The 25,356-nt window shown below is 40.8% G+C and overlaps 1 protein-coding gene across 1 annotated transcript; it reads right to left on the bottom strand.

The window, feature by feature from the left end:
* Positions 1 to 8,843, bottom strand: blk (BLK proto-oncogene, Src family tyrosine kinase). The gene is made up of 14 exons (XM_056427432.1): positions 7,768 to 8,843; positions 7,000 to 7,086; positions 6,570 to 6,666; positions 6,366 to 6,396; positions 5,529 to 5,619; positions 5,323 to 5,421; positions 5,128 to 5,231; positions 4,868 to 5,017; positions 3,835 to 3,987; positions 3,565 to 3,744; positions 2,684 to 2,760; positions 1,834 to 1,984; positions 910 to 1,041; positions 1 to 746 (listed from the first exon to the last, which is right to left on the bottom strand). The coding sequence occupies exons 3-14, from the start codon at positions 6,663 to 6,665 to the stop codon at positions 544 to 546; spliced, it is 1,467 nt and encodes a 488-aa protein (XP_056283407.1). The 5' UTR covers position 6,666; positions 7,000 to 7,086; positions 7,768 to 8,843; the 3' UTR covers positions 1 to 543.
* Positions 8,844 to 25,356: the final 16,513 nt, after the last annotated feature.

Raw genomic sequence — 25,356 nt, 5'->3', positions numbered from 1 at the left:
GCCCTTGCCTGTCTTGAGAGCCCTGTAAATGTATATATGTGATTAATCATGATGAATCCACAGAAACCTGTGATTAACCTGATTAAAAATTGTAATCGTTTCACAGCCCTAATATATATATACATATACTCGTGAAAAAGCATATTTCTTTTTTATGTATCCACTGGATCACTAAAGGAATTTTAAAAAGTGCAAAATATTGTGCATATATTCTCAGGCTGCTTCTTTCTGTAGCCAATGTTTCATCTGTGACTGTACCTGTGACGACTTCCTCGGGTCCAAAGTCCATTTTACGTCATGCATGTACTGAAACTGTACTTCCATTCTGACTTTAAAATGTTCCAGATGTTTTTTATCTGCTAGAGACCGAAGAAGCCATGAACAGCTTTTACATTCATTCAAAAGGAACCCTTAAAATATGTGTCCATTTTTCTTCTTCTAAAAGATCAGTTTTAAATATTGGTCTTCATCCGTTCAAGTCCCTCGTCTTTGTTTGGAATATTTATCTGTCTTCTGATTATCAACAGGAAACCTTTTATTTCATCACGGCTGCATCTCATATTGTCCCTCCGTGGCAATAAAGAAGTCGTTGAGAGTATTCTGCAGAAATTCAAAAGTCGGTCGGTCCTCCGACCTCTGCTTCCAGCACATGTGCATGATGTCATAGAGTTCCTTGGGGCAGCCGTCCGGACACGGCATCCTGTACAACTTGTCCAGGCTCCCGATCACCTCTGTGTTGGTCATTCCTGATTAAGAAAAATAATATTTAGAATATCATATAAGAATATAATTTTTTTTTGTCATCACATTGGTAATTTCCTGAGCTGCAACGTGACAATGCAGCATTTGCATTTATAAACAATATAATGAAATGTAATTTGAGTACATTTGTCATCTAATTTCTCGTACCTGGGTAAGGTATTCTTCCATAGGTGACTATCTCTGTGAGCAGGATGCCGAAAGACCACACATCCGATTTGATGCTAAATGTGCCGAAGTTGATGGCTTCCGGAGCCGTCCATTTGATGGGAAATTTGGCGCCTAGAAGCCAGAAAGAGGGTGAAAAGAAAAGCTGAATACATTGTTTTACTCTAGAGACATGTAGGTGTGCGTGTGAGTGACAGAATATGGTTATTCCTCTTATTGTGGTGTAATATGACAACATGTACCGGGACATGATTACGATTTAAATACAGATATAACAGAGATATTACTGTAAGATTTATGCAGAAGAGAACATTTCTTTATCATCTCTGGTTGTATTTGTGCTTTTCGGGGCAATGATGGGCAGAATTCAATAGAAAAAAACAAAAACAAAAAACATCCGTATGTATAAAAACTTTCTCAAATATATTTCTCAAGTACTGTATCACAATATGTAGAGTACATTGCTATCAAGGTATAAAATAGCATATACTGTGATGAAATAGTGTATCCATATCATCCACTGCTGTGTATCTAAAGATGTTTGCATGAGTCAGAGCATTTTGTCAGAATAATAGTTGAGATAATGTGCATATTATTATTATTAATGATGCATCCACAGTAAAAGGTTGCACGTGTTGAGTGTGTTTAGGTTTTCATTCGAGAGGGTTGCCCTCTCAGCATTTAAATCTATTTGTATCTGTGGAGTTTGAGGGCCTTTATTATATGTCCATTTGGATAAAACCATCAGCTAAATTAATGTTATGTAATGATATCACATTCTGGGATACAGCTAACTTTACACAAATGTCCAATTTAATCAAAACTCTATCAATACAAGACAATAACAAAACAAAAAAGATGCATGCATGTATTGTCCGAAGTGGGGAAACACTGCACACACTGCACCTTCTTGAGCTGTGTATTCTGACTCGGTGATCCTGGCCAGGCCGAAGTCGGCCACCTTGCAGTGCAGGGTGTCACTGACCAGAATGTTGGCCGCACGCACGTCTCGGTGGATGTAGTTCTTCGTTTCGATGTACGCCATGCCTTCAGCTATCTGTCATATGGAGAGGAAGAGAGACATATGGGGGGGGGGGGGGGGGAAGCTTCTTAATAAAGGAATTAGCAGATCAAATGCAAAGGCAGGAAATAAAACAATTTGAAAGACATGAGTTTCAAATAGTCTGTGTGTCTCTGCGTGTGACTCGTTGTGGTTGCATGTATTTTAATGGCAGCAAAGAGGGTTTAACAGGATGCGCCAACTCTCAGGAAGTCAAAAGGCTTTTTTTTGGAGGGGCAAAAGAGTTCTGAGGGAGCTCACTGGAAATGGAAAAAAAAATTGCTCGATTTCCTGTCCGGATGTTAATAATTGACGTTGCGTGAGGCTTCTAAGCAGAAGCTCCACCACAGAAACCCCACAGCTAACGCCTACATGTCCCACGTGTGTCAAAGCACCGGACTATAACAGATGTTCATGAGAGAAGCTTGTGCGTATTAATAGCCCTTGAGATCAGCGAGTCTAATATCATGTTGTTTCGTACATTTAAATGTTCCGACGTTAACAATACAAAAGCAAAATGAAAAACAAACTTCCTATATTTATGAAATAAACAAATAAAATAGAAAGCATAAAAAATGCTTTTATTGTATTATTGAGAGGTGTGGGTTATGAAAAGGCAGCGTACAAGATACAATTCTGAATATTCACATCGATCATATTTTTAAAATTGTGTGCAATTACAATCATGTGTCCCACCTGCGCTGACATGTCTATCAGCTTATTCGTCTTTAGAGTCTTTCCTTTGTCTGATTTCAGAAAGTCCAGAAGACATCCTGCCCAGGAGAAAAGAAGAAGGATAACGTTATCACCATGAATCATAAATTAAAGACATTCATTTTCAAAGACATATTGTTGTTTGGTAGAAACTCAAAACAAGTCACACAGAAAGACGTGTACCAAACTGGAAGCAACCATGTGTGCGTGGTGCTGCTGCACATTGAGTGTGACATAAGGAAGTAATAGGGTACGATCATTGCTTATTATACAATAATGCACCAGCCAGATACAACTCAGCAATAAAGAGTTTTTAGGTAACTATTTACGTGTATAGTTTTTTTTATGTGTTTGTTCCCTTAATCTATATATAATGGAATACTGTTGTGTACTCAAAATGGACCATATAATTAACGAAGTATCATACACTAAGTTTAATATTATCAGTTTCACACTTTTTGTATTCCTTGGATTTGATTGCATTATATTGTATAAGTGTTTAGTTTGTTATGGCTACTCCATATAATTTGTTTTGAAGAGAAGTCTGAAAAAGACAAAGTAAATATGTGTTTGTCCACATACAAAAAAACAAACAATGGAGCTAGAGCTGCCACTATTATCAATGTAATTAATTAGCCAATCGACAGTACTACAAATATCATGATGATCAATTAAGAGTATAAAAAAAAGGTCAAGCAAAATGTAAAATATTTTCTCATGGTCCCATCTCCTCTAACTTGAGGATTCTTATATGATCCTCATCATCGCCACCACCACCATCATCACATATCTGTAGCAGTCTATCGCCCTTCACCGCAGAGACGTCATCATAAAGCAATCTGCCCTCTCGCCGGTCGTCTCACCGTTGATCATGAACTCGGTGACAATGAGAATGGGCTCCATGGTGACCACAGCATGGAGGCGCACCAGTCGTTCATGCTGCAGCTGCTTCATCAGGTTGGCCTCCTGCAGGAAGGCCGCGGGCTCCATCGTTCCCTCCTTCAAGGTCTTAATCGCGACCTTCTGGGTGTCCTTATAATACCCTGCAGTCGACATTAAAACATTAAACTCGTTGTCCTCTACCGATCGTGACCTCTATGAAGTTGCCGATGAACTGTCTAGCTTCCTCTCACCCATCCACACTTCTCCAAACTGCCCCGCCCCCAGTTTCTTCACCATTTTCAGGGTGTCTCTGGGAATCTCCCATTCATCTTGTGCCCACGGCTGCTCGGGCGCCCTCCCCTTACAGGGAGCATACAGCCGCTGGCACAAACCGTCTGCCGTACCTGCACCCAAACAAGAACAGTATTTATTTCCTCCTACACTACCGTTCAAAAGTTTGGGGTCACCCAGACAATTTCGTGTCTTCCATGAAAACTCACACTTTTATTTATCAAATGAATTGAACATTTCATAGAACATATAGTCAAGACATTGACAAGGTTAGAAATAATGATTAATATTTGAAGTATTAATTTTGTTCTTCAAACTTCAAGCTCAAAGGAAGGCCAGTTGTATAGCTTATATCACCAGCATAACTGTTTTCAGCTGTGCTAGCATAATTGCACGGGTTTTCTAATCAGACATTAGTCTTCTAAGGCGATTAGCAAACACAATGTACCATTAGAACACTGGAGTGATAGTTGCTGTAAATGGGCCTCTATACACCTATGGAGATATTTCATTAGAAACCAGACACTTCCACCTTGAATATTAATTTACCACATTAACAATGTATCGTGTGTATTTTTGATTAATTTAATGTTATCTTTATTGAAAAAACAGTGCTTTTCTTTGAAAAATAAAGACATTTCTAAGTGACCCCAAACTTTTGAACGGTAGTGTATATGTAGTGACTGATTGAGCTCTTGGCACCTTGAATATGTGTACTCCTTTTTTTTATGAGTTGCTGTGCATTGGTAGCCATTCGAGAGATTTGAACTTCTTATCTTTTGGTTTAACCACAGGAGTGAAAAAGTATCACTCTTCTCACACAGGAAATGCACAGCTTATCACAAGGGTCTAACTTCCCCCTTCAATTCAAAGTCAATGCAATATTGTAATTATCAATGTACCATCACTAATTAGCTGTCTTATACATGTCATTTTAAAAAGCTCTACGTATGCAGATTTGCTTCTTTTGAAATGACGCAGTACTTTACTCACGAGTGTAGTATTTGACCAGCTCCTGTAGGGATGGGAACATGTTGGAGGGAGAGATGTAGTATCCACCTTTGTCCAAACAGCGGATCTTGTAGTGTTTGACCACGTCTCCTTGTTCTGGTACATAATCTCTGACCGACAGTGAGAAGGAACCTAAGCGGGAAACCCCAAACGTTACCGGCTTTTTTCTAATATCGTACATGTCTACAATATTTTTAAATTTGCCACTAAAAGTCTGATTGGTGGTCACGGATGGCAGTCACCTTTACACGTCTCACTCTCTCGAACTACAAAGGCACCCGGTTTATTCCCAGGGGCTAAAAGCAGTCGATCAGTCTCTCTTCTACTCATGTCCCTGAAAAACCATCTGCAGGGGAGATAAACCACAAAAACACACTTTACGTAACCAATTCAAAACCTACACAAATGTTTTGGATATGTGTGAAATAGTCTCTCACTTTTCCACCTCCAGTGTATCTGCTCTGGCTACATAATTCCATGGTATCAAGCCCTCCTGTCCAGTCGCCAGCGATTTAGCCACCCACCACTCTCCGTTCCTAAAAAACAGTGCACGGCGTTTACATTTCTCACTCAGAGATTTGTTTCACTGCGGCTGGAGACGAGAGCGCTGCATTCTGGGTACCGCAGGACGACGCTCACTTACTCTTGCAGCACCTTAAGTTTGTCTCCCTTTTTGAAAGGCAGGTCGCTGTCGTTGGTCCCTTTGAAGTCGTGTTGAGCCACAAACACTTCATCTGAAGACAAGGAACGTTCATTTAGAGAATAAACAATGAAGAGCAAGACCCTCACACACTGTCCTCTTCATGTGCATTCCAATGTTTTGGTTGATACACCTTCATCATCTTACTTAAGCGATTCATAAACATCTCTGAATGCAAGAGAGAAGGAGTGTCTTGTCGGGATCTGCTCTTAACCCTCCTGTTACCTTTCGGGTCAATTTGACCCCATTCAATGTTTAACGTCGGTGTTCTTTGGGGTCAATTTGACCCCAGGCTGTTTTTCACTGTGTCAAACATATAAGAAATATCAACTTTTTTATATATTTAAAGGGCTATTTAGGTAGTCAACAAACAAACATAAAGTACCTCACACTTAAACTTGGGAAACAATATTAATTCTAATAATTTTCTGGAGGTTTTAATTGCTGGGGTCAAATTGACCCCAAGGGTAAAATATGTCAGTAAATGTAAAGGTAACAGGAGGGTTAAGAACAGTACATGTACTTGTTTTGTTGTTCTTTTTGGGTGCTATACTTTGGACATGAGTTAATATAGTGGAAGCACAGAGCGCAGGCATCTGTACAACATCGTTTTTACATTGCATGTCTTACGTTTACAATCTCATCTCGAACAGAGGAAACACAACCGAGATTTCAATCTCTAAATGAAGCCGCCTCGGACTCAAGTAATGTCTCTCTTGCATGAAGGCCTGATATGTTTGGGTAGAACGTTTTTTGTATGCTTTTGTGTTCAGTTATTACCGTTATCCAAATCGGTGTTTGCCCTTCGTGCCTAAAGGACAGAAAAATATTTAAAAAATTCAGAATGTACAGTTAGTCAATGAAAAACATTCTCAAATACATCAAGTTAATAGAGACAAATTCATGTCAGATCACAGTAAATGACGATACTTTCATCTTAGATCGAGTTAGGAAAGCTTCCCTTCCTTTAAATTGTCTGCTTACGATGTGATTCGACGAGTTGGAGGCCTCAAAGTTGTGTTTTCCTTTGGAGAACTTGTCATCGTTTACTCGTTCCTGGCCACTGCACGCGCAGCCCATCCTGCATTTGTAATAAAAAAATAAAAAATATACACTTTTATTAATCCCCAAGGGGAAATTATTTCTCTGCATTTAACCCATCCTTAGTTATTAAGGAGCAGTGGGCTGTGGTGAAGCGCCCGGGAAGCAACTGGGGGTTCAGTGCCTTGCTCAAGGACACTTCGACTTGCAACTAATGGGGAGAGCGGGGATCGAACCCACAACCATGTGGTTGCAGGACGGCCCTCTTACCCCACTGAGCTACAGCCGCCCAAATGACACACTTCTTCAGTAATACTGCAGACTACTCACTATATTTACTTGGTTGTCATGGTCATCATCGCTGAGCTCTTACCTGACGAAGCAGATGAGTCTTATTGGAACTGTTTTCCTTCTCCTCTTCTCTCACTGCCCGGCCGGTTGCGTGAGGTCATGCCCGGTGCTGAAACATTAATAAAGTTGGACTCAAATGAGCTCAAAACCAAATTTCTTCTTATAACAGGAAGTGGAAAACATGTTTTCATTTGATATTATTTGCATGTGCAGTTTATGAACATTTCAGAGTTAAATATAGAAAGATAACTGGTAACAGGCTAATGCAGAAGTGTGCAGTGAACTATTTGTGTCAATGTGAAAGCATCATGTTTTTAATTTATGGTGCACTTACTATTACTGTTTCTGAATCTATTTGAAGACACTTTTAGTTTAGTTACTTTCCATCCCATATCTGTTTTCATGTGATACGTTAAAGGGAAATTAGCTTTATATTCACTGACCATTGGAACTTTTCCCTTCATACGAATACTTGCAGCACACTTTTTACACACACACTAGGAATTGTATTCTTCCCAGTCTACATTTAATTTCATGTATGATGCTACAACATAGTTTATAACTGCTTGTGTGATCAATGATATGCGTGTGTCCCCTAATGATAGCAGTTATATTATGATTATCATGGGACTTCAAATATATGAGGCTTCAACCTTTACATTTTCTTCCATTTAAAACACCAGTTGATTAATTCAACATTTGACACGTTTTGATACGATTGTTCATTGCCCCGCACTATTTTTAGTATTCTGTAAAGATGTTGTGAGATAAACATACAGCAGATAAATACCTTGAACTTGTCCCCTGGCTGGTGTCTTCAAAAGTACTCCAGATGCAAAATGTATTCAATTTCCTTATTGAAAACCAACTGCAACTCTCACTTGCTCATCTGTAGCTGTAAGTCTCTCTCACTCTCACTCTCTCACTCTCTCTCTCTCTCTCTGTTTTCTTTTCTTTTTTCTCTCTCAGTGAAGACCAGGGCCTCCCCTGGGAGGACTTAATTGAGTTTACCGTGAATAGATAACAGTTTGTGTGTTTATTTGTGTCCCATAAGGATGAATGTAATTCATCGTCAGTCTTCAGACACAAGAATGCATCACAACCGAGGTCAAATTACAGAGAGAAGGACGTTTACGGTTGTAAACAAATTGTTTTTAACAATTGTTTTACGAAATACAGTTGTTACAAAATAATGTAACAGTGATATTTTTTTTAATTACATTTTTGTAAAACGTTCTCCTATGGTGTTCTCCTCTGCATTGAATAGTTCTTAATTTGGAGCAAACAATAACACTTGTTTTCTGTACTTTGTTATAGCAGTACACATTCTTGCCACCAGATGGACTGGTGAACCGGTATTTAAACTCTCTCATTGAGGAAAACTCCTGGAATACCTGCACACAGTTTAAACAAAAGTGTCCTCCTCTCCCCACAACCCTCGTTTTACCACTATTGCCTAATGTACTGTTGGAGGACAGCCATTCTACGGCGAAGACATCGTTAATAGACTAGTCCTGAATACGTTCAAATTACCTTTTGTTTTTATTTTCACCCTCAGGTATTGCTTGTTACTATTCAAATGCATGTGAAAATACAAGACAGTTCAATGCCGAATTACAAATGTTGAGTGAATTCTGTGAGGGGGATAGGTGTGTGTTTGCAGGCACGTGCACAGATAGAGCCCTAGTGGTGCTCAAGCACCAGCCCTTTTGCCCTGGGTGAGAAAAGTGCCCTTTTTGCTGGAGCCACTTTTTTTTTCACTCATCAGGATTTAAGAATAAAAGTTACTCTCTCTGTCGTCAATTCCCCCCAAATGTGTTTTAATATCCGACGGGGCATTTATTTGATTTATTGTGAGAATTTCGCCCCCACATGGTCCGCGGCGCTCACGAGCCCCGCCCCTCCCTCCCTCCTCCTCCTCCACTTCCTCCTCCGCGCAGTGCTCCTCGCGCCACCAAACGGGTGCACCTCCTTCTCCTCTGACCCGCAGCACCAGACACACAGGTCATGACGTTGTTTTGTGATAAATCAACCACAACATTAGCTGAAAACATGACGTAACAACTGGTCCGACGTTTCCTAAAAAAATAAATTTAAAAAACTCACAAAATCCGTGATTTCAAAGCCTTGCAGCTGTTTACTGACGTTAGTTATGTTTAGAGAATAGAGAGAGGGAGAGAGAGAGAGAGAATTCATATTCCGTTCTATTTAACAGGAGCTAGTCTAGGATTTGCGTGGCCAGACTAAAATAAATAAATCATAAGGCCTCTGGTATTGTTCAAAGGGCCGGGCCAAATGTGGAGGCGGGCCGTATCCGGCTTGCGGGCCTTTAGGTGCGTTCACACCAAAAGCGAAACTATTTTTTCGCGCGACCGAATCCCATGAAAAGTCAACGTACAGACGCGTGTGGCTGCGATAGACGCGATATTTTCCCAGGCGACGCGATGTGGGCGACGCGTTTACAGCGGCGCGTTTTCAGCGGCGTAATTTTCTCCCCGAGTTGAAATATTTGAACTTTGAGGCGGTCATCTCGCAACTCGGGCCAATCGGCTCTTGAGTTCCGCTCTCGTAGCGCTGGAGGCGGAAGTCTTTCAGACGTAACAGTAACTTCATCGGTGAAAGTGACCGAGCTGAGTGAGCCTACGGGTGATGTCATGAACCCAAACACGAGGGCGTTAGTGTGTGGGACGTCCACAACAAGTATAAAGCAGAACTAGTGGTTAGTTATTCTGGTGGATGAAGGAAATGAGAACGGTCTTTACGGAGACGAGACACAGTTAAGCCCGCCCCTCGCGGAGTGTCTCGACGCTCATGGCTTGAACACCGCAAATGGTCGAGCGAGTAAACTCACGCGTTTGGGCGACGAGAAAAATAGTTTCGCTTTTGGTGTGAATGCACCTTTAGTTTAAGGACCACTGCTCTTGGCTGTTGATGTCTATCAACATCGCTCATTTTGAAAATGAAGTAAGAGGGCAATACGGATCCGTATCAGACCAGCGAGGAGGGCAATACGTGGCTGGCATGACGACCCATCAGCCAATCAGAACGCTTCTTCTTCTTCTTCTTTTTAAGTTTTTAGGCGGATGGCATCCAGTGAACGGTGCATTTCCGCCACCTGCTGTAGTGGAGTGTGGACCAGAGTACCCTATCCCCTTACAAAACCAAACAAACAAAACCAAACTCAAAAAAAATATATATATATACCCACAAAACAAAAGCAATAAAACAAACAAAACAAAAGGGAGATTCAAAAATGTCAGTGCTTTAAATTCTATTACTTAATCCTGTTTCTTTCAAATATTGTAATACCTGTCCTGCCCCCAAATTTAACGCATCTGTTAGATTTAGTTCCTCCACTCCCAGCTTCCTCTTCAACCTGTGTCTCTCAAGCGTGTATTTCTGACAATGACAAATTATATGTTCTACAGATTCTGGTACTTGACAGTGCTCACATAGTCCTGTTGGGTGTTTATTTACGAGATGCAGTGTTTTGTTCAGCCTTGTGTGCCCGATCCTCAGCCTGGTTACTATGTGTTCTTCTGCTGTGCTTCTTCTAACTGGCCTCCCTTTGCCAACTTCCCTCTGCACAGCATACAGATGTCTTCCTGTTTCCCCTACATCCCAACTATGCTGCCATTCCTTAATAATGTTTCTTTTGATAATTGTTTTAACTTCTGCTTTACTGTGTAAAATGTCCATCTTGTGCTGCCTTTCTAACGCTTGTTTTGCTAGTGTATCTGCTCTTTCGTTTTCTTGCACCCCCCTGTGTGCTGGTACCCACATAAATGCTACGACAATACCCATATTCTTTAGACGGAACAGTGTTTCATATATTTCATTAATTAAATCCTGCCTGCTATGTCAATTTCAATTTCAGCAGTAGCAGACTAAAAGAATAAGAATGAGAATAAACTATACAATATCCACACACAAAAAGAAGAAAGTATTAACAATATATATATAAAACAGTGTAATAGAATATACATCATGACAATATATATATATAAAACAATGTAATAAAATATACACTTTTTGAGACTATATATATATATATGTATATACATACAATATATATATACAATATATATATATATAAACAATGTAATAAAATATACACCATGGCAGATATTCACAGAATACCGCCACGCACCGCTTGGTGTATATGTCCAGGATGGAGGCTCACCTCCAACGATACAGGCGCACCACGTTCTTTTCACCACGTGGGTGTGGTTGGTGGTGGTGGAGTGGTGTGGAGGTGTGCGAGAGGAACTTCCTCTCTTGAGCAACTCCGAACTTGGCTGGAGACCCTGGAGAGGGTGTGCTCTCCTCTCCGTCCCTCACGATCTCCTCCTTCTTCTCCTTCTTCTTCGGAGAGTCTTGGGCACCTCCTGGCCACCACCACTGTAAGCACCCTCCCTCCTCCCCTATAGGCTGTCTGGGCCGCTGCCGGTGATCAGCCCAACACTGTGTGTGTGCAAACTTGATGATGACGTTGGAGCTGGAGCTGTGCATGGCTGCAGTCGTGGGTACAGGAGGAGAGGGGAGAGGTCAACACGCATCCTGAGGGAGGGCTCCCTGTGAGGGGGCGGTTGAGGTGGTACCGCCATCCCACACACACGGCGGCGGCGCCGGAGAAGTCCAGTCCAGTATCCAGCTGCACATGGAGTGCAGGCCTAGACCTCTGAGGGTGTGTGAGCTTGGCGGGAATAATAGTGAGCGCACACAACACAGTTTTTCCTCTCCTCCAGGGGGGAAAGAAGTGCCATGGCAATTGCAATGATGTGGTGGATCTTCTTTTGACATGCAAATTGCCATGGGTCCAGCGTGGCAGTGTGATGTAAATGATTGTAATGAGGATAGTGCTGAACTAGAGTCTGAACAGACAATGACCTTTTCGACCCGAACCTCCTCTACCCACTGCAGTGCTGTTAAAATGGCCAACGTCTCCACTGTATACACAGACAGATGCTCTGAGGTTCTCTTTTTAACTTCATATCTTAGGGACGGTATGGTGACTGCAAACCCAGTCCTCCCTGTATCAGGGTCTTTTGATCCATCTGTAAATGCTGGAATAAATGATAAGTATGTCGTCTCCAGTCTATCCTCCACCATTCCTGCCATGTTATTATTGTCTTTAAATGCTTGGGCTTTGTCTAAAAAATAAAGATCAACTGACACTGAGGGAAATAGCCATGGTGGTGTAATTGATAGCGGTATTGCAGGAGTGAATGTGATCTGATCCAATGACATATCTTTGGCTAATTTTCCACTGCTCCATGCGAAACACTCCTGCTTGGCCCCGTCTCTTTCCCAACATGGCAGAAGCACTTTTTTTGTTGGATGATTATCTCCAGAATGCCCTTGCAGGTTGGCCCAGTAATTTATAGTTAGGAGCTTGCGTCTCAAATGCAGCGTCAGATGGGGCCACTTTTCACTTTTTTTCCGCCGGGAATTCAAGACCAGCCCCCCTTTTTTTCATGGGTGTGGAAATTGGATAAATGAAAAACAAGTCAGCTCTTCTTATCCTGTGGTTCTTTTATAACAACAATAATGTGTTAAATACAACAATAATAATCCACTTCAGATGACAAAAAAGGCAGAAGAGTAAGAATAGCAAAGATTCAGATTTGCTGTAGGACAGATTTCAGGGGGCATGGCAGGCCAGATTTGTTGGAGTGGATCATTCATATTATACCTTTGTTATTACCATCATTGACCCACTATTTATTATAGTGGTGACCTACAATACATACTACACTTCATAAACAATGGCATATTGGTTCATAACTTTTATTAATATACTTTTCTACTTATATATAATATTGTTCCTTTACTTCATGGCCTCCTGTCTCTGTGGCCCGGGCCTTGTATGGCACATCCGAGTTATCTCATTTCATTAGGAGACTGTCTTATCTGCTTCTTCGATTCTACTGAGAAAATCAATAAATTATATTAATATACTTCAATATTCAATATATATTTTATATATATATTTAAAGTCTATTGTGAAATCATAATGGATCGCCATTTTGGGTGATATAAAAGGCTAATATTTTAATTTTTTGCTTGGGAATAGGTTGACAATAGGTTGACAACGCCAAAGTAAATTAAATAAGGCAACAAAGCTAATGTAATTCAAATCATTACCAGTTGCTCTCTTTGTCTATTTGCTTTTGTGTTTATCCGTAACCTTGAAAATGGAATAAGCAGCCTCAGCTTGGGCCCTTTCCTTTTCAACCTTTTTCAACCCTTTTTTTTTCCCCCCTCCCTCCCTGCCTTCCTTCGACCCATCGTTGCGGGCGGGCCGCCGGCCTAGCTATCCGTTGAGAGAACTTTTGGAAAAAGACGGAAGGGACCAACCAACTCTATTATTTGGGAGGGTGAACTTCGCGCACGGTAACCCCATGCAGAGGCTGGTGTCAGAAGAATGGAAACATGTAGCCCACTTTACAAAAAAAAATTCGACCGCTGGGAAAGAGAAGGCGGCCCCGGGAACTCTCCCGATTCTCCCGATTACCCACCCCGGGCCTGCCGGCATTTCACCCATCTCCACCTGCAGAGCAGCCACAGGGCTTGTCTTAAAGGCACCACAACACAGTCTCAGAGCTTGGGATTGCAACACTTCCAGCTTCTTTAGTGAAGTTTTTGCCGCTGATCCAAATACGACACAGCCATAGTCAAGGACTGACCTCATCAGAGCGATATAAATGTTTTTACTCGCAGCCCTGCTGGCTCCCCATTCTGAACCTGTTAGACACCTCATTACATTTAGAATCGTTTTACATTTCTTTACTATCCTCTGAATATGCTCATTCCATGTTAATTTATCATCGAGCCACACACCAAGGAACCTAAAAACTCTCACTTGTTCAATTTTTTGTCCGTACATCTTTATCTGAGCATCAACTCCTCTTTTCCTAGTAAACATGATTGTTTTAGTTTTCCCCACAGAAAATTTGAATCCCCATGAATAAGACCATCTTTCTACCACTTTCACAGCCTCTTGTACTTTACCTTTAATGTGATTTATGTTCTTCCCCCTCTTCCACAGTGCTCCATCATCGGCAAATAGAGATCGGCCAATATCACCCTGGACTTGAAGGAAAACATCATTTATCATGATTGAGAACAGTATCGGACTAATGACACTACCCTGTGGTGTACCATTCTCTACCAGGTATCGTCTAGATAGTGCTGCCCCAATTCTGACTTGAATAAACCTGTTCCTTAAAAAATCTTTAATCCAATTATATGTTCTCCCCCCTATTCCTATCATATTTAATTTTATCAATAACCCTTCCCTCCAAACCATATCATAAGCCTTTTCCACATCAAAGAACACAGCCATCACTGACTCCTTATTCACCTGGGCCTTCCTGATTTCTGTTTCTAAACAAATAATTGGGTCCATATTACCTCTACCTTTCCAAAATCCACTTTGATGAGGTGATATCATTCCCCTGGACTCCATATAAAAACCTAATCTATCTGTAATCATTCTTTCCATTATTTTACCTATATGGGATGTTAATGCTATGGGTCTGTAATTCATTGGGTTTGATGAGTCTTTACCTGGTTTCCTGATTGGGATAATCACAGCTTCTTTCCAAGACCTAGGTAGTGTCCCCACTTGCCAGACCTTATTATAAAAAAATAACAATTTCATCATTGCTATACTACCTAAATGCTTAAGCATTATATAACAAATGTCATCCTTTCCTGGTGATGTAAGTCCTCCTCTTTCTATTACTCTTTTCAGTTCCTCTAAGGTAAATGGGGCATCACTTGGACTATTAGTATCATCTCTCTTTCCAAGAACATCGCGGTGAGCTGATTGTGTCCTTTCCCGTCCTCTCTTACCTTCTACCGTCAGGTTGTCAGAGCTGTGGATTTCTGTTAGTGCTTTTGCAATCATCTCTGCCCTCTCCCCATCTGACGCTGCTGTTTCCTCCCCCCTCTTCAACACTGGATACTGCCACACTTTCCTCATTCCTCTCATGCTTCTAATCATCCCCCAAATCTCTCCCACAGGTGTTGCTCTTCCAATTCTGCTACAATACTTCTGCCAGCTTTCCCTTTTTGCTTTACGAATGATTCTACGAACCTTTGCTTGTGCTTGCTTGTATTCTATTAAAGTTTGGAAATGATGCGATCTTCTTAATACCTTCAGAGCTTTGTTCCTTTCTTTTACTGCTCTCCCACACTCCTCAGTCCACCAGGGGACTGCCTTTCTTTTCATCCTTCCTTTACTTTTAGAAATTGTTTGCTTCGCTGCTTCCAGTATTGTAGATGTCATTTTTGTATCAATCTCCTCAATATCTTCATTAATTTCAATTGTATCCATTTCACGCTCACATATATATTCAAAAAGTTCCCACTTTGCCCTACTAAATACCCACTTAACTATTGTGTCTCTCTGTTCTTTACTCCTTTGTATTGACACTTTACAATTTATTGGGAAGTGATCACTCCCCACTGATGTTTCATCCTCTATATCCCACTCACATATCGCTGCTAAATTTCTTGATACAATAGTTAAATCTAGTGCAGATGTGTTCCTGTGGACATCTAATCTAGTCCCTCTGCCATCATTTAAACACACTAGATTATTTTCTTCTAGTAACTCTTCTATTGCTTCTCCGTTTGCATCTGTTCTTACTCCACCCCACAATGTACTATGTGCATTAAAATCTCCACACAGCACCACCTTGTTGCCACCCATCCCTTCAATTTGTGCCAATTTATTCGCCTCTAATTTTTTACAAGGATTATACAAATTTATTACTGTTATCTTTTCTTCGCTGGCCCATATCTCCACTGTTACATACTCTAGCTCAGTTCCTATCTTTACTTCTCTAAATGTAATGTCTTCACTAATGAATGTGGCACATCCTCCTCCTACACCACCCTCCCTATCACCCCTAACACACGTGTATCCAAATATTCTGAAATCCAAATTTGGCCTTAACCATGTTTCCTGTATGCATATGACATCTGGTTTAATAGATACATTTTCAACATATTTCTTGAATTCTTGTCCATTAGCCAACAAACTCCTCGCATTCCATTGTAGTATGTAAAGCATTGCGTTTTAAACCTATCCCTCCCCTACTTGCTCTTTGCTTGCTTGAATACTGAGATCATTTCTTACTTCCTCCCACGTTAATCCTCTGATATCTAAATGGTTAACTGCTGCTTTAACAATTATCTGGATTCTCTCCGTCTTGGATTTGACCTCCATTGTAGCATTCACTACCCCTGCTATGAAAGTGACTAGCTTTTTTAAATCTATCATTATTTTCCCCTCATTTGGCTGCTCTAGGACTGCTGTGGGTTGTTTTACTGCCTTAGTGTTCCCCTCCGTCCCTCCACTCTGGCCGATTCTCTTCACTGCCTCTGCATAGGTGATTTTATTCTGCACCCTCACCTGCTGTACTTCCCTCTCCCTTTTCATCACCTCACACCCATAGTAAGCCACGCTGTGCTCTCCGCCGCAGTTACAACACTTTGGTTGCTCATGTCTACATTGCCCGTACTCGTGATCTTCTCCACACCTTGCACACCTCCTTCTGCCTTTACATGCTTTAGCTGTATGTCCAAACCTTTGACAGTTGTAACACCTCATAGGCTTTGGTATAAACTCCTTCACTGTGTACCTTATGTAGCCTAATGATACTTTCTGTGGAAGTTCTTCCTCCTCAAAATCCAGCACAACGTAATCACTGTCTTTCCTTACCCCGTCTCGAGTCACCTGCAGCCTTCGGGCTCCTTTCAAAGTTCCTCCTTTAAGGTTCGCTTTAATTTCCTCCATCGTGACTCCAACCGAGACCCCCCAAATCACTCCCTTACTCCACGTACTTTCTTTTTGGATATGGTTTGAGCTCACTACTTTGCACCGTCCTATTTCCTTAATCCTGTCCGCTCGCTCTCTTTGCTCTTCATTTCTACAAACAATCAATAAGTTTCCGTCTTTCAAAACTTTCGCCATGAGAATATCTCCAATCTGATTTTTTAATACGATGGTTAGTTTCACCGGGCTCATGGCAGAAACCCCTCCTCTTCTCCAAATCTCAAAATAATTTTAAACTCCGAACTGTCTGGATCGTCTGATCCTCCGCCTCCATCTCTACTACTCTTGTGACTGTCTCTCTTCGTGTTAGTCGCACCAACATTACCCCCTTCTGTCACATTCCTTCCCTTAGTAGGCCTACTTTGACTAGTATCCATACTATTGTCACTTTCTCCCAAGTCAGAATCTCCCCACTCTGGTCCAGTCACATCACAGCTGTTCCGCCCCATCACAATTTTCTTCATGTCCTTATGTTTCCTCATTTTGGAAACTTCTTTTTTCCAACCTCCAACTGATAGATGTGCCTTGACGACAGAATCATCTGCCTGGTTCCCCTCACTGGTTTGTTTTGTAGTTTTCACCATCCAATTCGTATCTGCTGCGTTGCAACCAGCAGCGACCAAGCTTCGTGGGAACTTCAAAAAACCCGGTTCGAAACAGGAAGTCCCGCTTTCGTGTCAATCAGAACGCTTGTACTGTTGTTGCTATATAATAATTCAGCTTTTTCATAAAGAAAATGTAAGCTAGCTTTCTAATCCTGCCCAGAGGAAACGCAGTTCGAGGACAGCATCATATTGCTTCAACTCTGTCAGAATTTTTTTTTTGCCTTGGGTGCCCTTTTTTTTGGTTTGAGCACCTGCCCCCCAAAATGTCTGTGCACGTGCCTGTGTGTGTGTGTGTGTGTGTGTGTGTGTGTGCGCGCGTGTGTGTATGTATGTGTGTGTGTTTGCGTAAACTCAACAAAAGCACCAAATAGAGTGTGCATGTAACCGTGAGAGTGATCTGACATGAGACAGATTAGACACGTGATCAATAAACTACCTATAATCACGAAATGAGCAAGTGAAATGTCTTCAAAGTTTCCTGATTTTGCTGAGTTCGGCCATACTCTGTAGTTTGTTTGTTGATGTTCCTCAATGTTGACACTAGAGGGCGACGGTGGTTTTCTTTTAAACCCTGACTCTTAAAGTAGGCCTATTTCAAGGCACTTTTCCATCTTTTTCCCAACATCCATGCCATTTCTATTTATAGATAACCCTTACATGCGGACATGATTTAATAGAGTGTTGAACTTTGGGGATTTCTATTGCGTAACACTTGTATATCTGTATGTGGTGCAGAGGAAGGTGTGCGGATGTGAATACAGATGCAAAGTCAGTGACATTGGGAGAAAAAAAATTGCAAACTGGTGTGCGGTCAATCTATCAAAGTATAACAATGCTTTTGGCTTTCACACCATACAACACTGTTAACCAGCTCTTTCCTTTTCTCACCACACAATGCCCCGAAGAGGGAATTCACTCCTCTTCTTCAGGGATGAAGACTATAAACACACAACAATATGTCCTTGAGTTATCTGGCAGTAATTAGGACCTTTTTGTTTCTGCTTTGCATGCTAAATGACTATTAAATGCTATTAAGAATGAATCAAAGAGACTTGAGAGGAAGATATCATTCAGAGTACGCTGTGACCTATAAGTGCGGGGAACAATAAATCTTACAGCACCGGAAGTATTTGTTTCCTATGGGGGGCTTTATACAACACGCAATGTGGGATATTACTCTCTGGGCAACACTTCACAGGTTTTTGTTTGGACCACCTGTGCTGTGTGTGGGGACTGTGCTGTGCACACACACACACACACACACACACACACACACACACACACACACACAGACTGCAGGTGCATGGCAAGTGTTATTGAGTGCGTCCTGGTTCCTAACTTCTTCTGGTTTTCCATCAGCCCTTGTTTTCTTCCCAGGGCTTGGCGGATGCTTGTGTACAGCCTTGTTGGGGTCCCCAGACATTGCATCCTGCCGGTAGAAGGGTCATAAGTGGCCCCACAGGATAACCTGAACAACGGTGGGAAAGAAAGGGAGCGTGGGTCTCCTTCGCTGGCGCAGTCCTGGACAAAAGTTGTGAAGGCTGCCGATAAGCGTTTTTTATTTATTCCCGTCCTCAATGTGAGTGAGCACTGCGGGCGTCTGAAAATGTCTCTCCATGCAGATGTGTGTGATAGCGTGTGGTCACACTGGACATTCATAATGTTAAGTATTGATTGTACATTGAATGTGCTCAGTCAGTGTTCATCCAGCTTTGATTTATACACACGCGCACACACACATATATACACACCCACAAGCACACACATACACACACACACACACACACATATATATATACATACACACACACACACACAAGCACAAACATACACACACAGGAATTTATACACACACCTATAAGCACAAACATACACACGCACACACATTTATACACACACCCACAAGCACACACACACACACACATACACATATAAACACACACCAACAAGCACAAACACACACACACACACACACACATATATACACACACCTACAAGCACAAACACACACACACACACACATTTAAACACACACCCACAAGCCCAAACATACACACATATATACACACACACACGGACAAGCACAAACACACACACATACACGTATATACACACACCTACAAGCACAAACACACACACACATTTATACACACACCCACAAGCCCAAACATACACACATATATACACACACACCGACAAGCACAAACACACACACACACACATATACTGTATACCCACAAGCACAAACATACACACACACACACACATATGCACACACCCACAAGCACAAAGATACACACACACGCACACACATATATACACACACCGACAAGCACACACACACACTTATACATATATTGTGATCCCCCTCTCCATGCAGGAGGGCCCTCTCTAGCTTCCTGTGTGTGTGGGAACCATGTCTGTCCTCTTGTCACACATGCAGTGACAGGAGGGCTCGCTCTTTCCTTAAAAAGGCAAAGTGATTGTCAATAAACACGGAACAATTGATCTCCCTTTTGCCTTTACCACTTCTGCTGTTCCTCCGGGATGTTCCGATGGGTTTTGGGAGAGCTTTACTTTTCCTGATGCTTATCCTCCATTCGTTAGCAGACATCAAGCACACATCACATTTTAAAGGCATGTTCATTCTCATAGTGAATGTATTTATTTTTGTATGAGTTATTGTAACTGTTAACTTTCAAGTGTACAGTACCTGTCACACTCTTAGTTTAAAAGACACACGCCTGCTGTTGGCTTGGCAGAACTGCAGTCAGGGAGACCGTCTGTGCAGCTGTTCCAGAAGCAGGTTGCTCTGAGGTAAACATGTGTCTGCGGGAAAGCCCCTTATTATTGTGCTCCGGATGACGTTCCTCACTCTTCCAGTGTGTACCGTGGAAATAGCTCTGTGCCAGCAAGCAGGTGCTTCCTCAACAAAAGCAAAAAAAACACTGCTTTTCCAGAAGATTTGAAGATTGGTTTCATCTCATCAAGTCAAACATTAATGCAGCATTGCTATATGAAAGAGGTAATGATAGATATTGAGGACTATTAACACACGTCTTACTGTTACTGTCACACTTCCTCGTTAATAGCTGCGAAAGTCATCAAGGCAGGCAAAACAAAAAAGAGATCTTTACGTGCCGCTGACTGTGATGTTATGCAGTCAATCAGACTGACACCAATTATGTATGTCACATGACCACAAGAGACCGCAAATGGAATCTCTGAGAGAGGCACATCCGTCAGCTCTGTCTAATGGCGCTCACAGCAGAAGGAGCGTGGATGGAGTCTCAAAAGACACACACTTATTCAGCAAGCCTTTCCACAGAAGCTGATCATACTTGTGTTGAATAAATATTGTGTTTTCAACCATCGTATAGCACCCGAAAGAACCCGAGCCCACAAAGTGAGTGATTCACTGATTGTCACTAATATAAGGTGCAGAAAGGCCGTCTGGATGACACTGTAGATCGGAAATTGAAGTGTGTGTCAATTCTGCAGCAGATATTGATAATTACACTTCTTACACATCTAATTTGACACACAATTTCATTTTGGTTGGATATGCTCAATACGTCGATCGCGATCTACCAGTCGATCGCGGCGTATAGTATTAGATCGCATGACATTAAAAAAATTGGCCCGCCAGCCTGTAATTTTCTCTATAGCACGTCTTTGTTCTTTTATTAAACTAAACAGCCGTCTGTTGTTGATCGTCTCCAGCGCCGCCGCTCCCATAACGCGCACTATACGCGCTGCGCGTAGGGCACCAAGTCCTGAGGGGGCACCACAAAATAGGCAACTAATAAAATCCTCATAGTTATAATAATTATAATGCCGATATTATTTCAGTCTAGAAATATTAGGTGCCTTTTAGGCATGTATATCACAAAACAGGCAGAACAAGAGATATATAGCGGTACTGCATATATATGTATGTGTGAATGTATATATATACAGATAGATATATATATGTATATATATATATGTATATACAGGACTGTCTCAGAAAATTAGAATATTGTGATGAAGTTCTTTATTTTCTGTAATGCATTTAAAAAAACAAAAATGTCATGCATTCTGGATTCATTACAAATCAACTGAAATATTGCAAGCCTTTTATTCTTTTAATATTGCTGATTATGGCTTACAGCTTAAGAAAACTCAAATATCCTATCTCTAAATATTAGAATATCATGAAAAAGTATACTAGTAGGGTATTAAACAAATCACTTGAATTGTCTAATTAACTCGAAACACCTGCAAGGGTTTCCTGAGCCTTGACAAACACTCAGCTGTTATAATTTTTTTTTTACTTGGTCTGAGGAAATATTAAAATTTTATGAGATAGGATTTTAGAGTTTTCTTTTTATAATCAGCAATATTAAAAAAAATAAAAGGCTTGCAATATTTCAGTTGATTTGTAATGAATCCAGAATGCATGACATTTTTGTTTTTTTAATTGCATTACAGAAAATAAAGAACTTTATCACAATATTCTAATTTTCTGAGACAGTCCTGTATATATATATATATATGTATATATATATATGGTTCTTTGAAATAAGTTTTTTTGAGAAATCATAGGTTAGGGCACTTATAACTACACTCTAAAAAAAAAAAAGTTGAGTCAACTTAAAAAAGTGAGGCAACCAGCTGCAAAGCCTTTTTGAGTTCACTCAACTAAGGGCTAATGTGTTGTGTCAACTTATGATAAGAAGTTCACTCAAAGTGATATCTTAAGTTTGTCAAACATAACATTACTATTCAGACATACTTATGTATTTAAGTTAACACTACTTAAAATATTGCATTTGATAGTTACATCAACTCATGTACTTAAGTTCAAAACACTTAAAATATTAAATTGGAGAAACTTTAAATTGTGTGTTCTTGTAGATTAAAAACATACATCAACAGCACTTAACATTTTTTGTTGAGAAATGTTTTGTTGAGAGAACTTACTTTTAACTTAAAATGTTTTGTTGAGAGAACTTACTTTTAACTTAAAATGTTTTGTTACTAAATTTCACTGCCCATTATTTGAGTACATTCAACATTCTTTGCAACGTTGCCTTCTTTTAAATTAATTTAAAATGTACACCGTTTTCTTTGGAAAAGTCAACAGTTAAAGAAAACAAACTTCTTCAAACACAAAATGTTTATTAACAAAAACTAAACATTTGTTTGCATAACTATATTCCAGGTGTCAACACTTGAACATAGACAGCAGAGGGTCAACATCCTTAAAAATCAAAATGGCTGCATAAAGAAAAAAAAAGAAAAAAATCAGTTTTGTGAATCCAAAATCAAGGCCTTGAAACAAGCTTTGGAACATGGTTGTGACACGTGTGTTGCCGTCATGAGTAGGCCCCCCCTAAAGCACCAATAAGCAACAAGTAGCCAGAGGGATATTCGGTAATAAGGTTTATTCCGCCAGCAGACTGTGTCTCTGCTCTCCACGCTCCTCTCATCTCCTGTCTGTCCAGCTCCTTTATGGAGACAGACTCAGATAACCAACACAGATCGTCATCAGCTGGACTGATTACCAATCTGATTACCAATCAGTCCAGCTGATGACAATCAGACACCGTTCCCTGAACCACACCCCCGCTCCACCCACTCTGCAGTATTCCCAGTTCAACTCCTTTCACGTAAGATTCCTCCGAGTCTGTATTCTACACAAAAACAAGCATACAGAGACTATAATAAATATTCACCGCCTCTTTTAAATTTTCATTGTTTTTCTTCCCATTCTGTAACAATACAATTTAAAAGTCAAAAGACATTTTTATGCAGATTTAAAAAACTAAAATATACCACTTTCATACAAGAGTCACCTCCTACACATTAGTATTATAGTATTTCAATCTTCATAGTCTGTTAAATTAAATAAATAAATTGAGCAAAATACAGGGAAACATTTGCAGGCTCCCTTTAATTCAATAAGTGACAAAAACCTGAACTGGAGCAAATCTGCCATTAAACAATGGACAATATCCTTCCAAATCTAATCCATATCTAAATATAATAAACAAACAATGGTATCAAAAACCAATGTATTTTAAACAGGGGCGAAAGAAAATATTTTAATATTATTTTATTATTTAAAATATAAGATTAAAGTAGTATATATATGTATTTACATATATATTTATGTATTTATATATGTATATGTGTGTGTGTGTTTACTGACATACATGCGCAGTGGCCTTAGTTACCTCAGCAGATGCCCAAACCACTATATTAAGTTTTCTCAACTTAACATTTTAAGTGGATTCCACTCTTTACTAATGAAATTGACATTTTGAGTTCGTTCAACTTTTTCCAAAGGCATTTGTTGACTCAACTTTAAAAAATGTGTTCGGACAACAAATTTGAAGTTGGGCTTTTTAGAGTGTAGATAGCTTCAGCCTCGACCCTTTCGGTCAGCCACTTTCTTCTTTTGTTGAATTCTGATTGTTGTATATTTTTCTGATCGAAATAAACTAAACAAAACTAAACTAAGGGGTTAAATAGGGCCCCATTTGTGAATCCCACAGAACCAAACCCACCCCGGGATGGGGTGTAGGAGTAATCACACAAGGTGATTCTCGCCAAACCGTCCCAACCCGTTGGGGAGGTAGGCGATTCATAATCAGACTCGCCTATGAATCGCTCCTCCCGTGTAGGCGATTCTGAATCGCCTAATGCCCACCTCTCCTGTGAGATTCACAAATCCCTGCTGCTTTGCTGGAAATCACTTCTACTTACAGACTCTGGTTCTGTGCTCCGTGATGTCACTAGCGACGTCACAGCACAGAACCAAAGCGCTTTCATGTCATGTGACAATGTTTCCATGGTGACGGACAAGGCCACGGTGTTACTCTTTAAGTAACACTACAAAAGCCAACAACAACACCGGAGGGTGGTGCGCGAGCAGCTGCAGGAACCGAACATACCCCCCCCCCCCCCCCCCCCTTCAGGTTAACAGTCCAGCCTGGGCTCGAGCAGAGACTCGCGGTCTATCCGCGCTCCGGGCTCATTGAGCGCTCCGTGCTGTCTGTCTCCCCGTTGATACGTACTGTGACGTCATCACGTCAAACAGCGCGCTCTTGTTGAGATAAGATATATACTTTTATTAATCCCCAAGGGGAGATTAGTTCTCTGCATTTAACCCATCCTTAGTTATTAAGGAGCAGTGGGCTGCAGTGATGCGCCCGGGAAGCAACTGGGGGTTCAGTGCCTTGCTCAAGGACACTTCGACTTGCAAAAACTAATGGGGAGAGCCGGGATCGAACCGACAACCTTGGGGTTGCAGGATGACCCCCCTTACCCCACTGAGCTACAGCCACCCCAATTGTATATTTTTCTGATCGAACTAAACTAAACTAAACTAAACTAAACTAAACTAAACTAAACTAAACTAAACTAAACTAAACTAAACTAAACTAAACCAAACTAAACTAAACTAAACTAAACTAAACTAAACTAAACTAAACTAAACTAAACTAAACTAAACTAAACTAAACTAAACTAAACTAAACTAAACTAAACTAAACTAAACTAAACTAAGGGGTTGTGATCCCACAGAACCAAACCCACCCGGACCCGGGATGGGGTGTAGGAGTAATCACACAAGGTGATTCTCGCCAAACCGTCCCACCCCGTAGCCAACCTCTCCTGTGAGATTCACAAATCCCTGCTGCTTTGCTGGAAATCACTTCTACTTATAGACTCTGGTTCGGTGCTCCGTGTCGTCACTAGCGACGTCACAGAACCAAAGTGCTTAGATGTCATGTGACAATGTTTCCATGGTGACGGACAAGGCCGGAGATCGAAGGCACTGACACGTGACTTCCACCAGGAAACCTGTTTATATGTACGTATGTACATGTTGTGTATGTATATAAGTACTTATGCGATTACATACTACTGTTTATAT

The sequence above is a fragment of the Pseudoliparis swirei genome, chromosome 12, assembly GCF_029220125.1.
Source record: "Pseudoliparis swirei isolate HS2019 ecotype Mariana Trench chromosome 12, NWPU_hadal_v1, whole genome shotgun sequence".
Lineage (NCBI taxonomy): Eukaryota > Metazoa > Chordata > Actinopteri > Perciformes > Liparidae > Pseudoliparis > Pseudoliparis swirei.
The sequence above is the reverse complement of the archived record's forward strand: the minus strand, read 5'-3'. Positions and strand labels throughout refer to the sequence as shown.

What these genes read in the sequence shown, in the direction of transcription:
- blk (XM_056427432.1), bottom strand. Translation starts at nt 6,665, where the DNA reads ATGGGCTGCGCGTGCAGTGGCCAGGAACGAGTAAACGATGACAAGTTC. An exon ending in AAACTTAAGGTGCTGCAAGA is followed by an intron (nt 5,422 to 5,528) that starts GTAAGTGAGCGT and finishes ACTGTTTTTTAG; the next exon opens with GAACGGAGAGTGGTGGGTGG. An exon ending in AGAGAGTGAGACGTGTAAAG is followed by an intron (nt 5,018 to 5,127) that starts GTGACTGCCATC and finishes TTTCCCGCTTAG; the next exon opens with GTTCCTTCTCACTGTCGGTC.